This window comes from Neoarius graeffei, chromosome 2 (assembly GCF_027579695.1).
Source record: "Neoarius graeffei isolate fNeoGra1 chromosome 2, fNeoGra1.pri, whole genome shotgun sequence".
Classification (NCBI taxonomy): Eukaryota; Metazoa; Chordata; class Actinopteri; order Siluriformes; family Ariidae; genus Neoarius; species Neoarius graeffei.
This window is the reverse complement of record NC_083570.1, coordinates 61604155-61630430: the sequence shown is the minus strand read 5'-3', so window position 1 is coordinate 61630430 and position 26276 is coordinate 61604155. Positions and strand designations below refer to the sequence as shown.

At 45.6% G+C, this 26276-nt stretch overlaps 1 protein-coding gene across 5 annotated transcripts in view; it reads right to left on the bottom strand.

Annotated features, from left to right (window-relative positions):
• myo9ab (myosin IXAb) overlaps positions 1-26276 on the bottom strand; it is a 228478-nt gene that overhangs the window by 143820 nt on the left and 58382 nt on the right. For 3 of the 5 annotated variants that reach the window (XM_060914595.1, XM_060914592.1, XM_060914593.1), the window contains exon 1: positions 7437-8075. The exons of the other annotated variants lie outside the window; for them this stretch is intronic. In XM_060914595.1, coding sequence (XP_060770578.1) covers positions 7437-7465 — 29 coding nt within the window. In that variant the 5' untranslated portion in view covers positions 7466-8075. Of the gene's footprint in view, positions 1-7436; positions 8076-26276 lie in introns of those variants that run through there. 5 annotated transcript variants of the gene reach the window in all.

Sequence of the window (26276 nt, the reverse complement as noted above, 5' to 3'; positions counted from 1 at the left end):
TTTAACCTTTATTTAACCAGGCAAGTCACTAAGAACAAGCTTTTTATTTACAGTGGCAGCCTGGCAAAAGGCAAAGCCTCTTGAGGAAAGGGGTAAAGGATAAAGAGGCCCCTGAGACTGGAAATTCATATGTTCATCTTCAGTAACCGCTTTGTCCTAGTCAGGGGCATGGTGGATCCGAAGCCTACTGTATCCCAGGAACACTGGAAACAGAGAGACACGCCTTGAATGGGACGCCGGTCCATCTCAGCGTGCCATGTACAAACACAATCGTACACTCATTCACACCTAGGCCAATTTAGCATAACCAGTCTAGTGACTGGGATGTGGGAGGAAACTGAAGAACCTGGAGGAAACCCATGCAGACACACACACACAAAAAAAAAAAAAATGCACAGATACTCCACACAGACAGAAACCTCAGCTCTGTATCCCCAGAGCTGTGAGACAAAATTCCATTATCTTAAACAAGCCCTCAAAATGTTCTTATGGATTTAAACTGGACACTAACAGAATTAGGTGGCACGGTGGTGTAGTGGTTAGCGCTGTCGCCTCACAGCAAGAAGGTCCGGGTTCGAGCCCCGTGGCCGGCGAGGGCCTTTCTGTGTGGAGTTTGCATGTTCTCCCCGTGTCCGCGTGGGTTTCCTCCGGGTGCTCCGGTTTCCCCCACAGTCCAAAGACATGCAGGTTAGGTTAACTGGTGACTCTAAATTGAGCGTAGGTGTGAGTGTGAATGGTTGTCTGTGTCTATGTGTCAGCCCTGTGATGACCTGGCGACTTGTCCAGGGTGTACCCCGCCTTTCGCCCGTAGTCAGCTGGGATAGGCTCCAGCTTGCCTGCGACCCTGTAGAACAGGATAAAGCGGCTACAGATAATGAGATGAGATGAGACTAACAGAATTAATTCAACACTAGAGATGTTAGCTCATCATAGGTCATCGTCCATCCCCGTTGATATTAAACATATCAAACACCAAGACTGGCCTCCTCATGGTTTTGCTAAACCCTTTTAGGGCCCGTCTGGGGCTTCACCTTCCCCTTTCAGCAAAAATCTGCCCTTTGAGCCAATAATGATGATTGGCAGGAAATTATGGGAAGACATTTGCAGAGATCTACCACAAAGTCAGTGGTTTCAAAATTCCTGAAGGTCATCAAAGAATTTCAGAGCTTTCAAATGAAGACATATGGCTGGTCTCTAGACATGTTTATGCAGTTCTTCATGCTGCAAGCAAATTATTAACAAAACACTCGGGTGGTAAATGGACGCTTCAGATTAAATGGTTATTGCCCCATCAAGAAATTTCTAGTCTGTTTTTAATTATTCCCTCATCAAGAAAAAAATTTTTTTTCAACAAAAACACGTGCCACAATGACTGGCACCCCTGCATTTAATACTTTGTACCACTTCCCTTTGCCAGTAAAACAGCACTGAGTCTCCTCTAACATTTTATAAAGTTGGAGATACAGAGCAGGGCGTCTGAGACCGTTCCTCTTTGCACAATCTCTCCAGATCATCCAGGGTCCTCGGCCCTCTCTTGTGCTTCTCCTCTTCAGCTCAGCCCACAGGTTTTCAATGGGGTTCAGGTCAGGAGACCGAGATGGTCACGGCAGAAGCTTGATTCTGTGCTCAGTGAACCATTTGTGTGTTGATTTGGACATGCGCTTCAGATCATTGTCTTCCTGGAAGATCCAGTGATGAACCAGTTTTAGTTTCCTGCCACAGGCAGCCAGATTTTGATTCAAAATGTTCTGGTATTTCATGGAGTCCATGATGCCCCGGACCCTAACAAGGTTTCCAGGCCTTTGGAGGAAAAACAGCCCCAAAATAATCACAGAACTTCCATCATACAGTGTTGCACAGTTGGATTGGGTTCTTTTCATAGCCATCCTTTTTCTTAAATGCCAAACCCACCTTGAGTGTTTATTGCCAAAAAGCTCCATTTTTGTTACATCAGACCAGAGAGCACAGTTCCAGTCAAAGTTGTTGTAGCGTTTTGCAAACTTCAAGCGCTTATGTTTGTGGTTAACTGACAGAAAATACTTTTTTCTGACATACTTTCCAAATAATGTGTTGGCATGGAGGTGGCATCTGATGGTGGTTTTAGAGACCTGGAAAGCCCAAGATTTTACTTTTTCTTGTAATTCACCAACAGTGATACATGGGGATTTTTTTTGGTCTCCGTTACCCTCCTCCTCACTGTACGTGGGGGCAAAATAAACTTGGGAACTCTTCCAGGCAAGTTTGTAACAGTTCCAGTTGGTGTCCGCTTTTTATTATTGCCCTAACAGTAGAAATGGGCATTTTCAGGCGAGTAGCTTTTTTATTTTATAACCATTCCCTGACTTATAAAGGTCAACACACTTCTCCCTCATTTGGTTTGTGTGTTCTCTTATCTTTCCCATGTTGACTAAGGGAATTTGATCTCTGTGCCACCTCATATTTGTACCCCGGTTAATCAGGAAATCATGGATTACAGCTTGAAAGTTCCTACACGTTCCAATCAACACAAAAATGTACAATTTAAATGGGAAACATGCTTCAGTTACATTGCGTTCACTATCATTCCCAGGGTTGCAAATAATAGTATAACATGGTTTTATTGAAAATAATTATTTCTTGATGAGGGATTTGTTTTTCTCTGAATAACTTTATTTCAATTAAAGGTTGGATTTTTCTCATTTTTTCAGTGTGAGATGAAGCGACTTCACCATAAGGTGGATTTTTTTCTAACCCTTTTAACTAATCTTTATGGGGAGGGGCAATAATTATGGACAGCACTGTATCTCAACCTAAATCAAAATAATTTTGATTTAGGTTTACGAAATCAGTAAAGTACTGTTGTTACTTTACTGTCAGAGGGGACTGTATGTAGTAACTGTGATCCATGAATATGTTAAAAAAAAAATACATAAATTACACACACACACACACATATATATATCTAATCTCATCTCATTATCTGTAGCCGCTTTATCCTGTTCTACAGGGTCGCAGGCAAGCTGGAGCCTATCCCAGCTGACTACGGGCGAAAGGCGGGGTACACCCTGGACAAGTCGCCAGGTCATCACAGGGCTGACACATAGACACAGACAACCATTCACACTCACACTCACACCTACGCTCAATTTAGAGTCACCAGTTAACCTAACCTGCATGTCTTTGGACTGTGGGGGAAACCGGAGCACCCGGAGGAAACCCACGCGGACACGGGGAGAACATGCAAACTCCGCACAGAAAGGCCCTCGCCGGCCACGGGGCTCAAACCCGGACCTTCTTGCTGTGAGGCGACAGCGCTAACCACTACACCACTGTGCCACCCGTACCCAAATTTATTAAAAAAAAAAAAACCACAAGTGAAGATGTTGAAAAATGTGTTACTCGATGTCCTGGATGTAGTTTGTATGAAAAATATGAGTGGCATACACACACACACACACACACACACACACACACACACACACTGTTCTCCCCAGGAGTAAAATAAATTCCTAACTTTTGCACGGCCCATAGGGTGGAGAGTATAGGCACGTGGGGGACACTGTGAGAGGGGGTTACCCCCCTCTTGTTGGGGGGCTCCGGGGGGGGGCCTCCCCTGGAAAATTTGGTAACTTTTAGGAGGATTTTATGGTGGTACTGACACTCACACTTTTAGCTGTTAACATGGTTGAAAAGGTTGCTACAACAAGGTGAGGTCTGTAATGCTGTGGTCTGCAGCATGGGGTTCACATGAGCAATAAATAAAGTCATCATCTGACAACAATGTATTATATAATAATGCTGTTTTATTACCTGAACCACTGCCAGAACACCACAAACCAACAGTTTAAATGAATTCTGTTGCAGTTAGAAAAAAAAAATAATAATACCCCCTGCAGACTGCATTTACTGCCCTTTATACTTAGGCCTACTTAATACCGCAAACGCCAAAAGCACCTTAGAACAAACATGTTTGAGCAATAACACTGTTACTAGTACATGTAATTACTGTATTAATTATTACTGTACTATCCACTATTCGATAAAATGAAAATAAAATATTACAATATTGTTTGAAAGTCTAGAGCAAGATATTTTATTTTACAAAAAAAAAAACATTTCAGATATCGTTTTAACAAAAATAAGTATCACTGTATAAATGATAGAATGCAAATAGCTGTGTAACTAGATGTTCGTGGAGTTGCTGAGACATGGAGGGGCAGGAATACCATCTAGCCAACAGTTCAGGTCAGAGTCCTTTGAGAGTAAATGCTTTGGCTTTTGCAACATTCTGTTCTCAAAAGCTGATGTCGGGAAAAAGCCTTTGCACAAAGAAGGTTTTCTTGCTTTTGTAGTTTTTTTTTTTTTACTTTTCTTCTGTGTTGGGATTCTTCGGGGAAAAAAAAAAGGTATATTCCAACATGTACTGTAGATAACGCTAACGCTAGGCCACAAACCTGTACCGTCACTCCAGTCGTTTCGAGGAATTCTGTACGGCTCATAACCGCTAATAAACTCTAATTTCCGCATACATCTATCCTTTGCTTCTTTCTGACAAAGATTATCCAAGTAATCTGGTAGTAGAGCTTTTATAGCTGTAGTTTTCTTTGGGCAACAGATGCCGGACATCTTCGCTTGGCTTCAGTATGTGAACAGTATGCAAACAAAGTTGGCTTGTCCCCCAGGCATAGGGGAGCGACCATTGCTAAGTAAATGTGACGTCAGTGCAAAGGTGCTCGCCCGCGCACTGTAGCGTCATGGTACCAGTGCAGCAGCAAAGTGATTAAGCGCGTTTGTTGTGATTGGGGATTTCTCAGGGGTATTTCTGGTCTGCCTGAGTGCATCATGTCAGCAAACACTGATTTTCCTTCAAAATATGCCCCAAACATCACAAGGTAGAAATCTGATGTGATTTTTCAGCGAGTGTCGGGAGCAAAAAAATAGCGTGTCAGCAAATTTAAAGCGTGTCAGTCCCGACACACAAAAGTGCTCTGGGAAGAACACACACACACACACACCACAGTTACTATATATAGTCCGCTTTGAAAGTAAAGTAACGGCAAGGCCAATTTTTTGTTTTAGCTATACAGTTTAGACATTTGAGTTTGAGATCAAAAGATGAATCTGAGGTGATGGATCAAAATTTCAGCTAGACTTACTTTTCGATGTGTTAAACAACTAGAACATGGCACCTTTAGTGTCAGACCATCCAATTTTTAGGCAAAAGTGTAGGAACAGATCATCTTAAAGTAAATTAAGTATTTACTTAATATTTGGTTGCATATCTATTGATTGGGGCGGCACGGTGGTGTAGTGGTTAGCGCTGTCGCCTCACGGCAAGAAGGTCCGGGTTCGAGCCCCGTGGCCGGCGAGGGCCTTTCTGTGCGGAGTTTGCATGTTCTCCCCGTGTCCGCGTGGGTTTCCTCCGGGTGCTCCGGTTTCCCCCACAGTCCAAAGACATGCAGGTTAGGTTAACTGGTGACTCTAAATTGAGCGTAGGTGTGAATGTGAGTGTGAATGGTTGTCTGTGTCTATGTGTCAGCCCTGTGATGACCTGGCGACTTGTCCAGGGTGTACCCTGCCTTTCGCCCGTAGTCAGCTGGGATAGGCTCCAGCTTGCCTGCGACCCTGTAGAACAGGATAAAGCGGCTAGAGATAATGAGATGAGATCTATTGATTGCAATAACTGCATCAAGCCAACAACCCAATGACATAATCAAACTGTTGCATTTTTCTTTTGTGATGCTTTTCCAGGCTCGTACTGTGGCTTCTTCCATTATTGTTTGGTTTGGGGGGGGGGTCTCTCCCTTCAGTCTTCTCTTCAGGAGGTCAAATGCAGGCTCAGCTGGGTTAAGGTCTGATGATGGGCGGCACAGTGGTGTAGTGGTTAGCACGGTCACCTCACAGCAAGACGGTTCTGGGTTCGAGCCCCGTGGCCGGCGAGGGCCTTTCTGTGTGGAGTTTGCATGTTCTCCCCGTGTCCGCGTGGGTTTCCTCCGGGTGCTCCGGTTTCCCCCACAGTCCAAAGACACGCGGTTAGGTTAATATGGGACGGCCTTGGGCTGAGGTGTCCTTGAGCGAGGTACCCAACTGCTCCCTGGACGCTGTTAGCATGGCTGCCCACTGCTCTGGGTATGTGTGTGCACGCTCATTGCTCACGTGTGTGTTCACTGCTTCAGATGGGTTAAATGCAGAGAGGAATTTCACAAGTGTGTGATGAATAAAGTTGCGCTTTCTTTCTTTTCTTGACTTGGCCAGTCTAAAACCTTCCACTTCTTTCCCTGATGAAGTCCTCTGTTGTGTTGGCAGTGTGGTTTTATGTTATTGTTTTGCTGCAGAATGTTTCTGTCGACGTCTGAATTCATTCTGCTGCTACAGTAATGAGTTACAGCATCAATAATGATTAGCGAGCCCATTCTAGAAGCAGCCATGCAAACCCAACCCATGACACTATCTCTAACATGACTGACCACAGACAGCTCTCTGGTCTTCGTATTGGTTTATCCCCTTTAACTTCCTTTACAGGTAAAACAGGGCTCAAACCAACAGCAGCCACTCGGAGCTTGTTAAAACAACCAATCTAACAGGGCACACCTGGGTCACCTGTTCCGATCTTTTGAAAAACGGGTGGGTTCAAACAAAAGGTGCCATGTTCGAAGTTTTTTAACACATCTGGATGCAAATATCGGGAAATTAAAGCTGGAATTCTGATCCATCATCTCATATTCATCTTTTGATCGCAAACCCAAATGCCTTCAGTGTATAGCAAAAACAGTAGAATTGACCTTGCCTTTCCAATACTTTTGGAGGAGACTGTGATGGCTAAAAGGTTTTACTCCTGAGGTATGACTAAACAACTGCTAAAATTATGGCCGGGAAAAAAAACCCTATTATTTTACGTTGCCTTGTTGTGCCTATTAGAATTGAACCTACAACAGACGCAGATACACCCTATAGAAATATGGCAGTTCTTCGCCAAGATGCCAACATGCCAACACCACAAATGCATTTACTGTTTATAACACATCAGCAATAGTGTTAATAATACAGCAAGTTACCGTGCATATGGCTAAAACTCTCCACTCTGTAAAGTCAACAGATGGTCTCTGAATTCTCACCCCTCCAACAGTAATAAACACCAAGTCCGAGCATTCCACTGATTCTGTCAGCGTGTCCGTGGACCTTCCCTCCAAACGGACTTCTGCAGCAGCTGCTTTCTTGAAAAATCTACCCCAGCACAGAAAAATGTATCCCTGCTACTACTTGTTAATAAAAACCACCACGCATTTTAAGTGAAAGCTTTAACCATATAAGGATGTCAAAACAGCCTCACCATCTCCATCTCACAATAAACTGGAGCGGCTCATCACTCCCATACAAAGCCCTTTTTAACTTTCAAGATCATGTCATGCTTTTATCTGCCTCTTGCTTAGACAAAAGTTCAAAGTGCACTGACTTACCCCTTGACCTGAAGGGTAATTACAGGCATGGACAAAAACTGCAGCCACACTGTGATGCTTCAGATGAAACGGTTTAAATATTTCAATCAATCAGACTTAAGAGCTTTAGCGTAGAAGGTCTTGAAAAGCTTTAATTTAATCAGCAGAAGACTAAGTCAGGGTGTGTGTGACTTGGCTGGACAGGGTCACTGGCTTCCTCTGCTCCTCTGTAGTAAAAGCTCTCAGCTCCAGCTTTCGTCAGCTTGGAGAAAAGTGCACTCAGAGCTGCTAAACATTCCACAGCGTGGTTAAAGCTGCAAATATACAAATACCACAAAGCTCTTGGTTGTCTGTGGCAGTATGATCCACGGTCTTGTCAACTCAGCGAGGGAGGGCTGATCTACTCTTGGGCTCCAAATGAGGATCGACAAAGATTTCACCATTCTACAGCAGTCCTCTGAGATTCCTGTTTCATGCCTTACTGAAGAAGCCGTCCAGTCCCACCACACGACGAGCAAAGACATTGTGCTGCATGTTCATATATCAGCGTCTTGCAGAAACATGAAGCTGCTCTGAAGTTCCTCTAAACCACTCCCTGTCTTCGTCTGTCCTTCATTCTGTCCCGCTCAAATGCAGCCAGTCCTCTAAACACTGGGTGCAGAGGCGAACTGAGGTTTGTGTATGTGTGGTTTGGCAGCTGGGACAGGGAGGGGGTGGAGGAAAAGGTTGGGGGGGGGTTGTTGTTTCCTGAAATGTGATCACAGCCAGAGAGAGAGAGAGAGAGAGAGAGAGCTGTATGTGCTGTCAATACATTTCAACTGCACAAGTCTCCCTATCTCAGTCTCTCTGCTGAGTCCCCAATGGTGCTGTAAGAAAGTGATGGGTCCATCATACGGTGGCTCTAATCAGACTTGTTATTAATACTCCATTCAACTTACCTTGGAAGTGAAAAGTCAGAACTCTTCATTGCATCATTTTGGACCTGCGTGCATTCAAGTGTGATACGAATGGGGGAAAATAATCATGGATGCCTCCATTCGCCATTGTCTTTTGACTATGCTAGCCAAGCTAACTGTGACGAGTGATGAATATTTACCCCCTCAGAACAACGAATAGTCACGCTTAAGAGTTTCACCCAGGAAATATGCCTGTATGCTGATGTTGAAGCAAATACTGTACCGTACTTGTATGTATAATATTTAAAGGTAAGAAGACTTTGTTTATTTTGCTTGATCTTCATGGTGTGAGCAGCCACGTTGATATGGCATCGCTTACTGAATGCAGACCATTGCGAGTAGGACCTTTGTTTTGTCCTAGCCGAAGGTCCACGTTACGAGTTTTAGTCGAATGTAGCACAAGATCTGGATCAGGTGATCTGATCACAGGTGGACAGCTAAGACGTCTACACGTTCACACCTAGTATTTTCATGCGTCTTGAATGCAACCTTAGTGACCACTTATTTCGTCGCATTTTGTGACGAAAAGTGTTGCCAGAGCTTCCAAAAGCAACCTAATAATTATTTGAAAACCATCCCCAAAATATTAGCCCAATACCAAAACACACAGATGTTTATAATCAGCTGTCGGAGTAGCCATTTCCTACTTCACCCTTTGGGCACTTGGGGTGGTTGATGAAAGATTTAATCACACTGTCAGTTAGGGTGCATCAGTTGCCCTCACTTTCATAAAATCTGATGCATTTTTGTTTGGGTGTTCCTTTTCACCAATAAAGACATCCTGTAAAATTTTTTGACCATATTCAAAAGTCTAATGGTGGCACCATGAGGTTCATTTTTTGCCAAAAAACGCTTATTTTATGTTTTCGCGTAAGGTTTGAATCACAATGTTGGACTCCATTTATTGATTCCTTGTGAGCCAGAGATCATGTTAAGAACCTTTGCAAGGGATTGAGAAGCATTAATGTGATTCATAATACATTTGTATTGTTTAAAAGTAGTTGAACAATGATTCAATGAACAGCTAAAACTCAAACTGTGCTTGATAATATATTTAGAATATGTACTAAAAATGTGTATCTAAGATACAGTGGGGCAAAAAAGTATTTAGTCAGCCACCAATTGTGCAAGTTCTCCCACTTAAAAAGATGAGAGAGGCCTGTAATTTTCATCATAGGTACACTTCAACTATGAGAGACAGAATGGGGGAAAGAATCCAGGAAATCACATTGTAGGATTTTTAATGAATTAATTGGTAAATTCCTCAGTAGGGTTGGGCGGTATTACGGTAAGAAGGTATCCCGAGGTATCCAAAAGTACCAACGGTATCGGTCTCATTACCGTCATTTTAAAAATATATATAATATCTAAATAAATATGGAGTACATGAGGTCATAATATAAAATAATAAATTGAAGATCATCCCGAATAACTGTGTGATCGTATTTTCACTAATTCTATCAATTTCCTAAAGAAGTTCTCATCGCGTGCAGGGTTGTTTATGTCGTTACCATGGCAACCCTGCGTGACATTTGGAGTCTGACAGAAAGCTTCGCAAGAGACTGAGACCGCGGTTGAAAGATGGCAAGTCAAGATAACGAGTTAGTGGCAAAAAAAAAAAAATACAACATCGGCAGTGTGGCAGTATTTTGGTTTCAAACCAAACGAAAAGGAAGAGCCAGCAATAATGTAAATGACCGCGCAAAATCGAAAAAAATCTAATATGTCCCCTAAGGCACACCATAGCCTGGGGTACTCCACTTCCACGAGATTTCTCCAATGAGTTGTGTTTTGAGTAGGTTACATGAGTAACAACAAGGTAAAATAATATAACGTATGACATTTGGGATGTGGGTAATAAACGTTTGAAATGTCATCTACTGAAGAAACGGAAGAAAACATCGTAGTGTAAACTGTTAGGTTTCTGGTGGGAATTAGCAATGCGCTTGCTATCTTTGTTGGGTGTGTTAAACCATATGGATTTAAGTGGAATAATTGTAAGGAGTTATGTGATCAGGACAACGTTTTAAGCAAGGTAAGGCCATTTGATTATTAATTTCCCCGCCATGGCATGACGTGGGCCCATATGATTTTGCCTTGTGCAGCTATCATGCATTTGAATTAGGTTCGCCTCATTTGCGCTGAAGAATATGGTTTATCGCGCAGTCTAAACGGACTTGGGTGTTGGTTGATTCTTTTTCTTTTCTTTTTTTATTTCCCATGCTTGAAAGGGTATGATCCTGCTCATCGTGTACTTTTTTTTGATGGAGTAAGTGAAATAGTGCTGCAAATGGCGTTTCAACGCAGACATGTGTAAACGACAGTTGAATGCTATTTTCAAGATGAAGGAAGAGTTGCGTGATGCTTTGAAATATCTCTTAATCCATTCATCAATGCACAAAATTCGCTTTGCTGCTTAATCCATACCACAATGCACATAATTCGCTATGCTGCTTTTAAATAGTACATTTGAGGCATAGGCGCAGGTCTGGACAAGGTCCGCCGGTATCGGCGCACGTTACACAGTAGGCCGAAACAAAATATTTTTTTCTCGGTAATACCGTATACCCCAGGAAAACACAGAGACAGTTTAAAGGTATCAAAATTTGGATACCGCCCAACCCTATTCCTCGGTAAAATAAGTATTTGGTCACCTACAAACAAGCAAGATTTCTGGCTCTCACAGACCTGTAACAACTTCTTTAAGAGGCTCCTCTGTCCTCCACTCGTTACCTGTATTAATGGCACCTGTTTGAACTCGTTATCAGTATAAAAGACACCTGTCCACAACCTCAAACAGTCACACTCCAAACTCCACTATGGCCAAGACCAAAGAGCTGTCAAAGGACACCAGAAACAAAACTGTAGACCTGCACCAGGCTGGGAAGACTGAATCTGCAATAGGTAAGCAGCTTGGTGTGAAGAAATCAACTGTGGGAGCAATTATTAGAAAATGGAAGACATACAAGACCACTGATGATCTCCCTCGATCTGGGGCTCCACGCAAGATCTGTTAGGACTAGGACTGTTTTGGCCTCTAGAGGCCGCTGTTATTTCCTTTTCATGTCGTGTTTATTTTGGCCTCTAGAGGCCGCCACTGTTCCTGTGTTTTGTGTTTGTGTTTATTGCCTAATTATCTTCACCTGTGTCCTTAATTAGTTTGTCTATTTATACCCCTGAGTTCAGTCCTCTTGGGAGTCTTTGTGCTGTTATGTTTATCTCCAGTTTCCTTTGTACTGTGTTTTTTTGATCTTCTTAGCTTTTGTATTTTTGCACTTTGCTTTTCTTTTGGATTACACTCTTTGGTTTTTTTTGTCTTTTGTTTTGCCCTGTATATAGTGTATATAGTTTAAATAAACCTTTTTGATTCTTTTTCTACTTCCGCCTCACGCCTCTGCATTTGAGTCATCCCCCTGGTGGCCTAGTGGGGGTTTGCTGGATCATCACACCAACGAACCAGGTTCGAATCCCAGCAAAACCCTAACAGAAAGACTCCGTCATGACCGACTCAGCAGAGGCTGCTTCAACTGTCTACCCGGCCAACCTTCAGGGAATTATGGCAGCTTTGACACGCTTCGGAGCGACCATGGACGCTCATGGACGTACGCTCACCAGCCAACGTGAGGCCCTCGCTCGCCACGAGGAACTGCTTCAGCAAATTGGGAAAACCCTGGCACAGCTGACATCTCTGCCTGCATCTCCTGCTCCTGATCCAGTTCCTGCTCCTGATCCAGCTCCCACTCCTGCTCCAGTGCCTCCTGCAATGCTGCCTTCTTCACCTCGTGAACCCAGCCTTCCTGCACCACAGAGGTATGACGGCAAGCACAGTGAGTGCCGAGAGTTCCTTACCCAGTGTCAACTCACCTTTGAGCTTCAGCCTACCACCTACACTACGGATCGCCGCAAGATTGCCTTTGTGATCACCTTATTAGCTGGTAAGGCGCGAGCCTGGGCTACTGCTATCTGGCAAAGACAGGGACCTGAGTGCTTTGATTTCCAGCTGTTTTCTGAAGAGATGCTTCGGGTCTTCGATCAGGCAGACATCAGTACCGACGCAGCCCGAAAGCTCATGTCCATCCGGCAAGGAGGAAGCGTCGCAGATTACGCCATCTCGTTCCGAACACTCGCAGCAGTAAGTGGATGGAACGAGACTGCCCTGGTGTCAGCCTTCCACCATGGTCTGTCTGACCCCATCAAGGACGGTCTGGCCTCTATTGGATGCCCAAGTGACCTCGAAACCCTCATCTCACATGCTATTCGTCTGGACAACAGGATGAGAGAACGCCACCAAGCCTTGAGCCCCCCCAGCCTCCCTACCTCTACCTGGAGACCGTCTACCTCCTTCAGTGACTGTCCAGAACCCATGCAAGTGGGTCGTACTCGCCTCTCCGCATCTGAGAGGGAGCGCAGAAGGAGGGACAAGTGCTGCATCTACTGTGGCAAGCCTGGTCACTTCCGAGCATCATGTCCCGAACTCTTGGGAAAAGGACCGCCCCGTCCAGCCGAGGGAGGGTTGTGACGGGGCCTACCCTCTCTCCCGGACTCCCTGGTCAAGGAATCTACATCCCGGTCTCCATCTCCTGGGGTGAGTCTGTCCACTCTTGTCAAGCTTTGATAGACTCAGGGGCGGCTGGGAACTTTATGGATATTCACTTCGCCCAAAGCATCAATATTCCGACTGCACCTCTTGAAGTCCCACTGTCTGTGTCTGCCCTCGATGGCCAAGCGTTAGGTGATGGAAGAGTCACCCAAGTTACTTCTCCAGTTTTCCTCCAGTCTCAAGGTCACAAGGAAGAAATATCCCTGCACCTGATTCCTTCACCTGAGTTCCCAGTTATTCTAGGCCTTCCTTGGCTTACTCGCCACAACCCTCGCATAGACTGGGTAACAAGCCAGGTTGTGGAATGGGGCCCTGCATGCCATGCCTCTTGTCTGCTCTCTAGCTCTCCTGTGTCTCCTGCCGAGCCCCCTGATCTCACCGAGTTATCTCAAGTTCCCACAGAGTACTGGGATCTCAAGGAGGTATTCAGCAAGAGCAGGGCCGCCGTTCTTCCTCCGCACCGGGCCTACGACTGTGCCATCGACTTGCTCCCTGGGACTACCCCTCCTCGTGGCAGACTGTTTTCACTCTCTCAGCCAGAACGCAAGGCCATGGAGGAATACCTCAAAGATGCCCTGGTCTCTGGGTTTATTCGACCCTCCACTTCACCTGCTGGAGCCGGCTTCTTCTTTGTCGGCAAGAAGGATGGGGGGCTCCGACCATGTATTGATTACAGGGGCCTGAATAAGATCACTGTGCGCAACCGATATCCCCTTCCGCTGATGTCCACAGCTTTCGACCTGCTCCAAGGCGCCACCGTCTTCACCAAGTTGGACCTACGGAACGCATACCACCTCATCCGTATCCGACAGGGAGACGAGTGGAAGACTGCCTTTAACACCCCGTCTGGGCACTACGAATACCAGGTGATGCCCTTCGGACTCACCAACGCACCAGCTGTTTTTCAGGCCCTAATCAACGACGTCTTAAGGGACATGATTAACCTATACGTTTTTGTCTACCTCGACGACATCCTTATCTTTTCCAAGACCGTGCAGGAGCACCGCCACCATGTCCGCCAGGTTCTCCAGAGGCTGCTACAGAACAATCTGTTCGCCAAGGCCCAGAAATGCGAATTTCATGTTTCCGAGGTCTCCTTTCTGGGATTTATTGTACGGACAGGCCAACTCCAAATGGACCCTGCCAAGACCCTGGCCGTCCGGGATTGGCCTACTCCCAAGTCCGTTAAGGAGGTTCAGCGGTTCTTAGGATTCGCTAACTTCTACCGCAAGTTCATCAGGAACTTCAGTTCTGTGGCAGCACCCATGTCAGACCTCACCAAAGGGACAGGTGGATCTTATGGCTGGTCTCCTCAGGCAGAAAAGGCGTTCAAAGACCTCAAGGACCGCTTCTGCACGGCACCCATTCTGGTTCTCCCGGACACCTCCCAACCATTCATCGTGGAGGTGGACGCCTCGGACAGTGGTGTTGGCGCGGTACTCTCTCAACGTTCGGAAGGAAAGCTGCACCCCTGCGCTTACTTCTCCCACCGCCTGAGTCCTGCGGAGTCCCGGTACGATGTGGGGGATCGAGAACTGCTAGCGGTCAAACTGGCCCTTGAGGAGTGGAGGCACTGGCTGGAGGGAGCACAACATCCATTCCTGGTTTGGACTGACCACAAGAACCTGGAGTACCTCCAGCAAGCCAAGAGACTGAACCCTCGACAGGCTAGGTGGGCCCTGTTTTTCAGTCGGTTTGACTTCACCCTCTCATACCGCCCCGGCTCCAAGAACACCAAACCTGACGCACTGTCCAGACTGTTCTCTGCCACTAACAGGGAGAATGAAGTCGGGCCTATTATCCCTGTGTCCCGGATTGTGGCCCCTGTCTGCTGGGGTATTGAGGAGGCTGTCCGACGAGCCCAACGCCAGGACCCCGGTCCTGGGACGGGGCCACCAGGCCTCTTGTACGTCCCACATCAAGCCCGGGCCAAGGTTCTCCAGTGGGGTCACTCTTCCCCTCTCACCGCCCACCCGGGAGCTCGGAGGACCCTGGACTTCCTGAAAAGACGCTTCTGGTGGCCTAACATGGAGAAGGAAGTAAGGTCATTTGTCCTGTCCTGTGAGGTTTGCACCAGAACCAAGAACCCACGACAGCGTCCCCAGGGTCTCCTGCATCCTCTGACCATTCCCCGGCGTCCCTGGTCCCACGTGGCAGTCGACTTTATCACGGGTCTCCCTGAGTCACAAGGTAACACGGTCATTTTGGTCTTAGTTGACAGATTCTCCAAGGCCTGCCGCTTCATACCACTGTGCAAACTCCCCTCTGCTCTTGAAACTGCGAAACTTTTGTTTAATCATGTCTTCCGAGTCTTTGGTCTTCCACAAGACATCGTCTCAGACCGAGGGCCCCAGTTCTCCTCCCGAGTGTGGCACGGGTTCTGCAAGGTCATCGGAGCCACTGCCAGCCTCTCCTCTGGGTTTCACCCACAGTCCAATGGTCAGACGGAGAGGCTCAACCAGGACCTGGAAACCACCCTGCGAGGCCTGGCTATGGATAACCCGACATCGTGGAGCACCTGGCTGCCATGGGCGGAGTACGCCCACAACACCCTGCAGTCATCGGCCACCAAGCTGTCGCCATTCCAGTGCCAATTCGGGTTCCAGCCACCTCTGTTCCCGGACCAGGAGGAGGACGCGGGGGTGCCCTCGGTCAACCAATATGTGAGACGGTGTCGCAAGACCTGGAGCAAGGTCAGGAAGACCCTCATACAGACCTCCAGAACCAACCAGACTCAGGCCAACCACCATAGAAGACCTGCACACGCTTTCCGCCCTGGGCAGCGTGTTTGGCTGTCCACTAAGGACCTTCCACTGCGGGTGGAGAACCGCAAGCTTGCTCCTCGCTACATTGGCCCCTTCAAGGTGGTGCGCAGGGTGAACCCTGTCTCCTACCGGCTCCAGTTGCCCCGGACTCTGAGGATCAACCCCACTTTCCATGTTTCCCTGTTACGGCCCGTACTGACATCTACGTATGCCCCTGCCCCTAGGAACCCCCCACCCCCCCGCATCTTCCAGGGGCAGACTGTGTTCACTGTGAATCGCCTGCTTGACTCCCGCCGGGTCCGCGGCGGGTTGCAATATCTGGTGGACTGGGAGGGCTATGGTCCTGAGGAGCGCTGCTGGGTTCCTGCTCGGGATGTCCTTGATAAAGAACTATGTCGGGACTTCCATTCGGCCCATCCGGATCGCCCTGGGAACGTCAGGAGACGCTCCTAGAGGGGGGGGGTCCTGTTAGGACTAGGACTGTTTTGGCCTCTAGAGGCCGCTGTTATTTCCTTTTCATGTCGTGTTTATTTTGGCCTCTAGAGGCCGCCACTGTTCCTGTGTTTTGTGTTTGTGTTTATTGCCTAATTATCTTCACCTGTGTCCTTAATTAGTTTGTCTATTTATACCCCTGAGTTCAGTCCTCTTGTCACGGAGTCTTTGTGCTGTTATGTTTATCTCCAGTTTCCTTTGTACTGTGTTTTTTTGATCTTCTTAGCTTTTGTATTTTTGCACTTTGCTTTTCTTTTGGATTACACTCTTTGGTTTTTTTTGTCTTTTGTTTTGCCCTGTATATAGTGTATATAGTTTAAATAAACCTTTTTGATTCTTTTTCTACTTCTGCCTCACGCCTCTGCATTTGAGTCATCCCCCTGGTGGCCTAGTGGGGGTTTGCTGGATCATCACACCAACGAACCAGGTTCGAATCCCAGCAAAACCCTAACAAGATCTCATCCCGTGGGGTCAAAATGATCACAAGAATGGTGAGCAAAAATCCCAGAACCACACGGGGGGACCTAGTGAATGACCTGCAGAGAGCTGGGACCAAAGTAACAAAGGCTACCATCAGTAACACACTACGCCACCAGGGACTCAAATCCTGCAGTGCCAGACGTGTCCCCCTGCTTAAGCCAGTACATGTCCAGGCCTGTCTGAAGTTTGCTAGAGAGCATTTGGATGATCCAGAAGAGGATTGGGAGAATGTCATATGGTCAGATGAAACCAAAATAGAACTTTTTGGTAAAAACTCAACTTGCCGTGTTTGGAGGAGAAAGAATGCTGAGTTGCATCCAAAGAACACCATACCTACTGTGAAGCATGGGGGTGGAAACATCATGCTTTGGGGCTGTTTTTCTGCAAAGGGACAGGACGACTGATCCGTGTAAAGGAAAGAATGAATGGGGCCATGTATCGTGAGATTCTGAGTGAAAACCTCCTTCCATCAGCAAGGGCATTGAAGATGAAACGTGGCTGGGTCTTTCAGCATGACAATGATCCCAAACACACCGCCCGGGCAACGAAGGAGTGACTTCGTAAGAAGCATTTCAAGGTCCTGGAGTGGCCTAGCCAGTCTCCAGATCTCAACCCCATAGAAAATCTTTGGAGGGAGTTGAAAGTCCGTGTTGCCCAGCGACAGCCCCAAAACATCACTGCTCTAGAGGAGATCTGCATGGAGGAATGGGCTAAAATACCAGCAACAGTGTGTGAAAACCTTGTGAAGACTTACAGAAAACGTTTGACCTCTGTCATTGCCAACAAAGGGTATATAACAAAGTATTGAGATGAACTTTTGTTATTGACCAAATACTTATTTTCCACCATAATTTGCAAATAAATTCTTTAAAAATCAGACAATGTGATTTTCTGGATTTTTTTTTTCTCATTCTGTCTCTCATAGTTGAAGTGTACCTATGATAAATTACAGGACTCTCTCATCTTTTTAAGTGGGAGAACTTGCACAATTGGTGACTGACTAAATACTTTTTTGCCCCACTGTATTTGGTATACTCTATAAGGTGCCATAATGTTTCATGAAAAGTGATTGAAATTTTGTCATAAAAGTCATAAAATAGCAGCTTTTTCCATAACTTTGAGCTCCTGGTGCCACCATTAAACTTTTGAATTTTGTCAAAATATTTCACCCAGTGTGTTTTCTTACCAAAAGGAACATAAAAACAAAAATGCATCATGATCGGAGGAACTTTTCATTTTTAGGGGGCAACTGATGCACCCTTTGCAGTAAACGTCATTCATACGTAAGCGGAAATTGCGCGCGCAGCCTGGACCCAAAAAAGACTCAGCGATGCCTAGTTGTTGTGTTGTCGGGTGTCAGAATCGTAGCAGTGATGGGGTTAAAATGTTCAGAATTCCAGCAGGATCTCACCCATTCCAAAAAAGTCGCTGACGTCTATGGCTACAAGCCATCAAACGTGTAGACTGGGATGAAAGCACTATCAAAAATGCGCAGGTTTGCAGCGCCCACTTCATCACAGGTAAGATCAGGCTATTTATTAAATCTTTCTTTTTTATTCTTTCTAGTCTTCGTTTATTGATGTAGCAAAATACTTTGGTAACGTTTGTCTGATTAGCTGGGTCATAGTTACACAATGTAATGAATATTGTTAGCATGTTAACTTAGCTTTGCATGCAGTTTTGTTTGTAGGAGAGCTCTCGCTTGACTCAAGCAGTCCAGATTTTGTGCCATCATTATTTGTGTATGCCGAAAATCACAATTTTAAAGCAAGGATGGAAAGGTAAAATTGTGTGCCCTCGCTCTAAATGCCAACTTACGTTGACTGCTCTAACCTAGCTCCCGCCCCGTTCAGTTTCATTTCTGCTCTCTGCCTCTCGCTTTTTACGCAGCTCTGATTTCTCTTAGCTGCACTCTTTACACTATCATTCCTTTCATGCCATTACCTCCTGCAAATTGCTGTTTAGAGTTGGTATTTGCTGTTGTAGCTAAAGCCACATTGCCATCACACCACTGGCATAATTTGATTAAAACAAAATGAATATGAATGTCCCATTGTTAATCAAGTTGTACATGCCCGCACATAACATAATCATATGCGTCTAAAGACTTGTAGGCACGAAGTGTTTCGTGGGTGTACACTGAAGTCTGGTCAATAAGGTACGAGTATATATCTGGCCATTGTATACCAGGGAACTTACTAACATCGTCCGTCCACTCTTTAATTAAATGCGGATCCGGTAGGCGATGTCCACTTGTTAGAGTTAACTTATTTATGTAGCATTCTCGATCTTGTAACGACAATTGTTTGGCATAATCCGACAGCTCATAATGCCGGTCTATGGGCAGCGCCATTGTTTCGGAGTCCAGGCTGCGCGCGCATCCTGGCAACGGTCGGTTTGTTTACAAACATGCGAAGGGGTCTATAAGGAATGGGCCTTCACCCTGAAGATGAAATCTTTCAGAACAGAACAGATGCCCAGTCGACTTCAAAAGCCTACTGAATGTGAACGCATGTCTGGACAGACAGTGGGTTTGGTGAAGCACTAGAACCTTTGCAGATCTGCTGCCTTCAAAAGGCAACTTAATACTCTTACCACAGATATACAGAGTGTGACATGTATCACAATCAAGTGATCTGGTAGAATAGATGTTTTTCTTTTCTTAAAAATCAACATTCTTCTCATCTTAAAGCTAGGGTAGGTGAATTTTGAGAAGTATTTTTGTCATATTACTGGAAATTCTTTCTGCATCCCAGTAGCAATTAATAAATCAAATGCTCTGACAATTAAAAAAAAAACCTGTCATCCATTCAATCATTATTCAGTCCGAATGAAATAATTGGATGGCCTACGTACCTGTGTACCCTCCGTCTGTGCACTCATTGCACATAACCAGAGTCTTTCACAAGGCTGGGCAGATATATTGCAGACATATTATTCAAACTAGTCAACAGCTAGGAGTACTAACTACAGCCAAGTTCACTGATTACATTAATTACGTGTTTTCTTACATATGAATGAGACATGAGGTGGGTGGATATGACAGTGATGTGCTATGCTCCTCCCCCCAAAGCTCTCTCTCATGGACTCATCCTCCAGTGGTAGTCAGGCAGTGCACGTTCATGTGTTCTGGAGCAGTGGCTTTGGACGGAGTGGGATTTTTCAGCTGGAAACGTTCAAAATCTTTCTTCAAAATGACCTACTCTAGTGAAAAGGTTTCATTAAATGAGCATTGCCAGCAAACATGCGAAGGGGTCTACTGTCAGTGATGGACAACATTTTGTGCTCGCTTTTTTCCCCAGCCGGTCACAGTAAAAGTAAAACCTGAATCCATGTCAGATCACCGAGCAAAAATACATTTAGTCACTGCTTAGTCACAGCATGAGTAATTTTATGAGTAAAAACAAGTTTCCTAGCCATAACAGAAAGACAATTAGTCCATGCCTACATCAATAAAAAAAAAACCTTTTCCAAACTATTGTTTTATATTCCCCTTTTTTAAATAGCAAACCGATCACACCCGCACATCATGCAGCTCCATAATTTTTAGTGCCCATTCTTCTGAATGAGAATGAGTGTTTCTGCTAAGTGTAATGTTTACAGTAATATCTTTAGCACAATTCATAAGCTTCGTTATCATTAACACACATGAATTTGATTACAAGCTGACAAACAGCAAGCAATTTGGGGGCATAGAGGAGTGGAAAATTACTGAAATAAAAGTCCTCTGTTTATATTTTTCACATTCCTCAGTCTTTCATGTTGGTGCATCACAGTATGTGTGAAAAAACGTTGTAAATTGAGCACACAGATGAGAAATAGCACAAAACAAACATGCGTTGCCCCAACTAGTCCCAACTCTCAGCGGCTATGACGGGAAACAGGAACAAAAGTAAACACTGGCATCACGGTGGTCTTGTGTTTTAAGTAAATACATGTATCTGGATATATGGTTGGTGTGGGATTGTGCTGTGTACTGCAGGCCGTTGTGGTGTGAGTGTCACTTAATACCAATTTAAAGTAATATGCAATTGCTGCTACTGAGTATAGTTTGTGCTTTGTAATGTGTGCATCAGCTGGGCTAATTGCTGGGTTTCACGTGAAGTCACATCCGCCTCATTAGTTACTCAAAACTTTAGCTGGTGGTCTACCAAAGCTCAGCCGACAAAGCGTTTGTACCGTACAGAGAAGGTGCATTGCTCGCATGAAAAATGCCTTACGCTTGCGTTGTTTTAGGTTGTTCGAATCGATCAAACCGTGAAACCGATAAAAGTTTCTTCAGGGTTCCTCGTGAACTAATAAAAAAGGGTGAACGAACACAGGATTTCACAAAAAGACGCCGAGAAAGGTGGTTTTTGAGCCTCTCGCTGAAATCGAAAGGAGCCGAGTCGAAGCATGCTCGAGTTTGCAGCGATCACTTGGTGAAAGGTTTGTATCTCCCTCTCAGCTATATCCTTAGTGTTTTCCAAATACTTTTCTTGCTATGTGTTGTTATTTTACGGTACTTTTTTTAGTCACGAAGTGCAAACGTCCCCAGCGGTTTCTTTGTTTACTCCTCACAAAAGTCCAGATGCACGAAGGTTGCGACAAAATTCTTCCCCAGCCATACAGTTACAATGCGCCGTGATCACTTCTCCGTCTTGTCTAACTAAGATCCAGGTCTTTAAAGGGGTTTCTGATGATCGAACAAAAAGCTTTAAAAAAAAACAAAACAACACCTTACACGGGCAAAAACAATACAGGATTCATTGGGCAGCGACTTGATAGCGAGGTCCTTTACCCAGCCACATACAAAAAAGTTGTAAGCCTCCATGCTCTTCCACACTTTCATCTGTTTTGCAGTGTAGAAGGACGTCTGCAACACCAGATAGTTCAAGATGTCGGGGAACTCGACTGAAGGGTCGTTTTCGAGATCGTATGACAAATCCTTCTTTTCCAGACTGTCGGGGTCGATTCCATTGCACATAGCAATCTTCTGAATATATCTAAAGTGAGCAGTGGCTTCTAGATTACGAGCGTACTCTGATAAATTATCGCTAGTTGTTCGCACTACAGCGGACGTTTAGACCACCAACTATTTCACTTCCCGTAAAACCACTAAGAAAAGTCATGTGACTGAAACTCAGCAACAGATATTAATCACTATATTAAATAAGGAAGAAAATGAAATTAGTGTCAGTGATGCATGTATCCACCCATGCTAGACAGGCTCTTACCCTGTTCCTCACAAACAGAGCTCTAATAAATGTGATCACAATGCACAAGGCTATAAACTCCACACCACTACAGGGAGTGTTTAAGGTCCTCAAAATAGTTCACATACATCACACCCACGTGTGTTTCCCCCAAACTGTTGCTCAGAACTGTATCATCTTTGTATGGTGTAACAGTACAATTTCACTTCACTTTAACGAAGAAGCCCAAACCTGTTTCAGCATGACAATACCCCTGTGCACAAAGCGAGCTCCCTGAAGACATGGAGTGGAAGAACTCGAGTGTCCTGCACAGAGCCCTGACCTCAATCCCACTGAACACCCCTGGGATGAACTGGAACGCTGACTGAACCCCAAACCTTCTCACGCGACATCAGTGCCTGAGCTCACGAATGGTCTTAGGGCTGAATGCGCACCGATCCCCAGTGCCACGCTCTAAAATCTAGTGGAAAGACATCCAGAAGAGTGGAGGTTATTATAAAGGGAGGGACTGGATCTGGAATGGGATGTTCAGAAAGCCCATAAGAGAGTGTGATGGTCGGGTGTCCACAAACTTTTGGCCACATAATGCATGAGAGGACACTTCTCACGATCACATGCGTATGTATTAAATGCAACAACATGGCGGAACAGTTCAAAAGTAGCTTGAGCTGGTGACTGGAGGCTTTTTATGATGCACAGGATGCGTCGGGACTTAGCCTGGGCCCACCCATCCTAAGCGTGACACAACACGAGGGCCTGTTGCGAGCTTAGTCTGGCCAGGCAAGCTATCTACAGCTCTTCCAAGCTCCCGAAAAATCGGGAACCAATCAACTTTGAGCATCTCCAACGGCCCTGGGTAGAGGCGTGTTCAAGGCAGTGACGTAGTAGAACTGCGACCGGAAGCCATAGATTGTTTACAGAATCATGCTGTATTGAAAGCACTCAACGGGAAGTTCTCATTGAAAACGGAGCAAAGAGCAGCCCTGGAGGTATTTATTGAAAGGAAGGACGTTTTCGCCTTGCTCCCGACCGGCTTCGGTAAGAGTTTAATCTACCAGTTAGCCCCGCTAGTAGCCAAATCAATGGGGCTCAGCGAGAATCCTATCGTCGCGTCACATACGTCAGAGGAAAGAGTGATGTGATTGGTTTAAGCTTCGTCACAGCCTTTTCTGGCTTCGACCAGTAGCAAACTGAGGCATTTCAGGGAGGCGGGTCAACCACGGGCTCTGGGAAACGGTTGGGCTGAATATCTTGGCCAGACCAATAGCTCGTAGAGCTTTGAAGTCGCGTTAGCCAGACTAGTCGGGACTAGGGCTGCGTACCGGTACTGTGTACCAGTACTGTACCATGAAAATCGATTCGGTACAGGTCCAAAATACCGGATCATGAAGTACCGGTACTGTACTGATATAAATTTACACCAAGTATATGCTTATTTTGTGACTGAAGATGCGTAAATCCTACCACAAAGACGAAAATTTAGCACTAGAAAAGATGTAAAATGCCGCGCTGAAACTTGAAATCAGAGCCATCTTTGATTTGAGATCCTCTTGCCACAGTCTCACGAGACATTGCGAGAGCTTGGCTGATCCAGCGTTCTGATTGGTCAAAAAAAACCCTCAAAATCAGATCAGCCATTTTTCCTTTGCTGGCATTGGCAGTCTTTGCTGCTTTGTGTAATTTTGCCGTGTAAGTTAAAGGCCGCGGGCTGCGCGTAGTCTGTAGTACTCTAGTGTAGTCACTTCTCGCTGTGAGACAACTTACGACTTTTTGTCCCAAGTTAACTATAGTGTGAGACTGAGAGGGTGACTGAGAAGTGAGGTAGGAAACCTAGTTATGTTCGGTTTTCTTTGAATAAAGATACTGACAAGTTGTCAACAGTTTATTAATGTTTCTGTCTTTATTAAAGAAGTTCAGAAGAATTTGTTCAGGTACAGGTCCGGACCTGTACCTAAACCTCTGTACCGGTACCTGTACCTGATGTTACGTTTAGGTACGCAGCCCTAGTTGGGACATATTAGAGGGTTTTAGCTTCATCTCTGAGCTTGATTGAACTAAACAGCACCTTGGCACACTGCACGCTGTGATTTACAAACAGCCTTTTCAACCCTGAAGAATGATGTCATTAATCAAAGTGCATATAACAACCTAAAGTCAGACTGCTGAGTCATTCAGAACTTACTATTCTATACTACTCGAACTAATTCAGTCTTGACTTCTAAATACACATAACTGTCCATGTCAAAAAGAATGTAAAGGGAATACAATGTTTGGCTTGCAGAAGCAGTATTTCAGAGCATCGATCATTTACGAGCTAGTATTCTCTATAATTATTTTCATTATGCTGGTCTTGAAAGATCAGCATTCTGAGGACTCTGGAACATATAATCAGAGCTCTAAACAATGACGAGAAACAAATCTCAATTATTAGCTGAACGTAACCTCAGAGTTGTGTGGCTTTTCTGTTCGGAAGTTGCATTATTCAATAACACGCTTTCATTTAGAATACCATAAAGCCAACTGTGATTTCGACAAACCGCTCTCCATTTCGTTGAAGCTTGCAGGGCCAAAATCTGAGACAATAGAGAGGATAGATACTAGGTTTCATCTCTCAAGGTCTCTTTCTGCCAAAAGTAACATCAGCATATGGTTGGAGAAATAATACCACAGCACCCAACTGAGAACTGAGTTACACCATCTTCTCAACTGTGTGTACCCGAATACCAGCCCATTTCTGCACTGTGTAGACCCTGCTTTCATACAAAGATCATTATACACTATAGAGTGTCATTCAGCCACAAGAGCATTAGTGATGCCATGTGAGGAGATCTGGGGTGCAGTCAGATTCCAGTTCATCCAAAAAGTGTTCAGGGATCTGTCCAGGCCACTCGAGTTCTTCCACTTCAACCTTGGCAAGCCATGTCTTCATGGCCCCTGCTTTGTGCACAGGGGCACGGTCATGCTGGAACACATTTGAGCCTCTTATACCCCTTTTCCACCAAATCAGTTCCAAGGCTGGTTCGGAGCCAGTGCTGGTTCACAATTCGTTCAATTTGCGAGCCAGCTGAGAACCAGTTTGCTTTTCCATAGCTCGCGGTGCTAAGGGAAGCCACGTCATTACATCACTGTATACATCAGTTACATCGTTGTATACGTCAGTACGTCGCTGTATACGTCAGTTACTTCGCTACATTTGCATAAACCTTGGCGCGAATATTGAAGCAAAAACAACACGGAAGCAGCAGCAGCAACAACAACAGCAATAATAATAATAATGGATGACTTCGCGTTTGGGCGGCACGGTGGTGTAGTGGTTAGCGCTGTCGCCTCACAGCAAGAAGGTCCGGGTTCGAGCCCTGTGGCCGGCGAGGGCCTTTCTGTGTGGAGTTTGCATGTTCTCCCCGTGTCCGCGTGGGTTTCCTCCGGGTGCTCCGGTTTCCCCCACAGTCCAAAGACATGCAGGTTAGGTTAACTGGTGACTCTAAATTGAGCGTAGGTGTGAATGTGAGTGTGAATGGTTGTCTGTGTCTATGTGTCAGCCCTGTGATGACCTGGCGACTTGTCCAGGGTGTACCCTGCCTTTCGCCCGTAGTCAGCTGGGATAGGCTCCAGCTTGCCTGCGACCCTGTAGAAGGATAAAGCGGCTAGAGATGATGAGATGAGACTTCGCGTTTGTACAGCTGCGGCTTCTCGTTGCTTAAAAATGGCGATCTTTCACGGTCTTGTTATTGTTGTTGGTCTTAGCAACTCCGCCCCCCTGCTGATGTAATCGGTTCTTTCCTCTGGCCCAGCAGAGAGTTGGTGCTAGCCTGGAACCGGTTTTTCTGGCCCCAGAGCCAGTTCTTTGTCAGTGGAAACAGAAAACCTGGTTTCAAACTAAGCACTGGCCCCGAACCAGCTCTGGAACTGCTTTGGTGGAAAAGGGGCATTAGTTTCGGTGGAGGTAAACTATAATGCTACAGCATGCAAAGACATTTTATATAATTCTGTGCTTCCAACTTTGTGGTAACAGTTTGGGGAAGAACCACATAGGGGTGTGATAGTCGGGTTTCCACATACTTTTTCCCATTTATCCATCCATTATCTGTAGCCGCTTATCCTGTCCTACAGGGTCGCAGGCAAGCTGGAGCCTATCCCAGCTGACTATGGGCAAGAGGTGGGGTACACCCTCGCAGGGCTGACAAAGAGACAAACAACCATTCACACTCACATTCACACCTACGGCCAATTTAGAGTCACCAGTTAACCTAACCTGCATGTCTTTGGACTGTGGGGGAAACCGGAGCACCCGGAGGAAACCCACGCGGACACGGGGAGAACATGCAAACTCCACACAGAAAGGCCCTCGCCGGCCACGGGGCTCGAACCCGGAC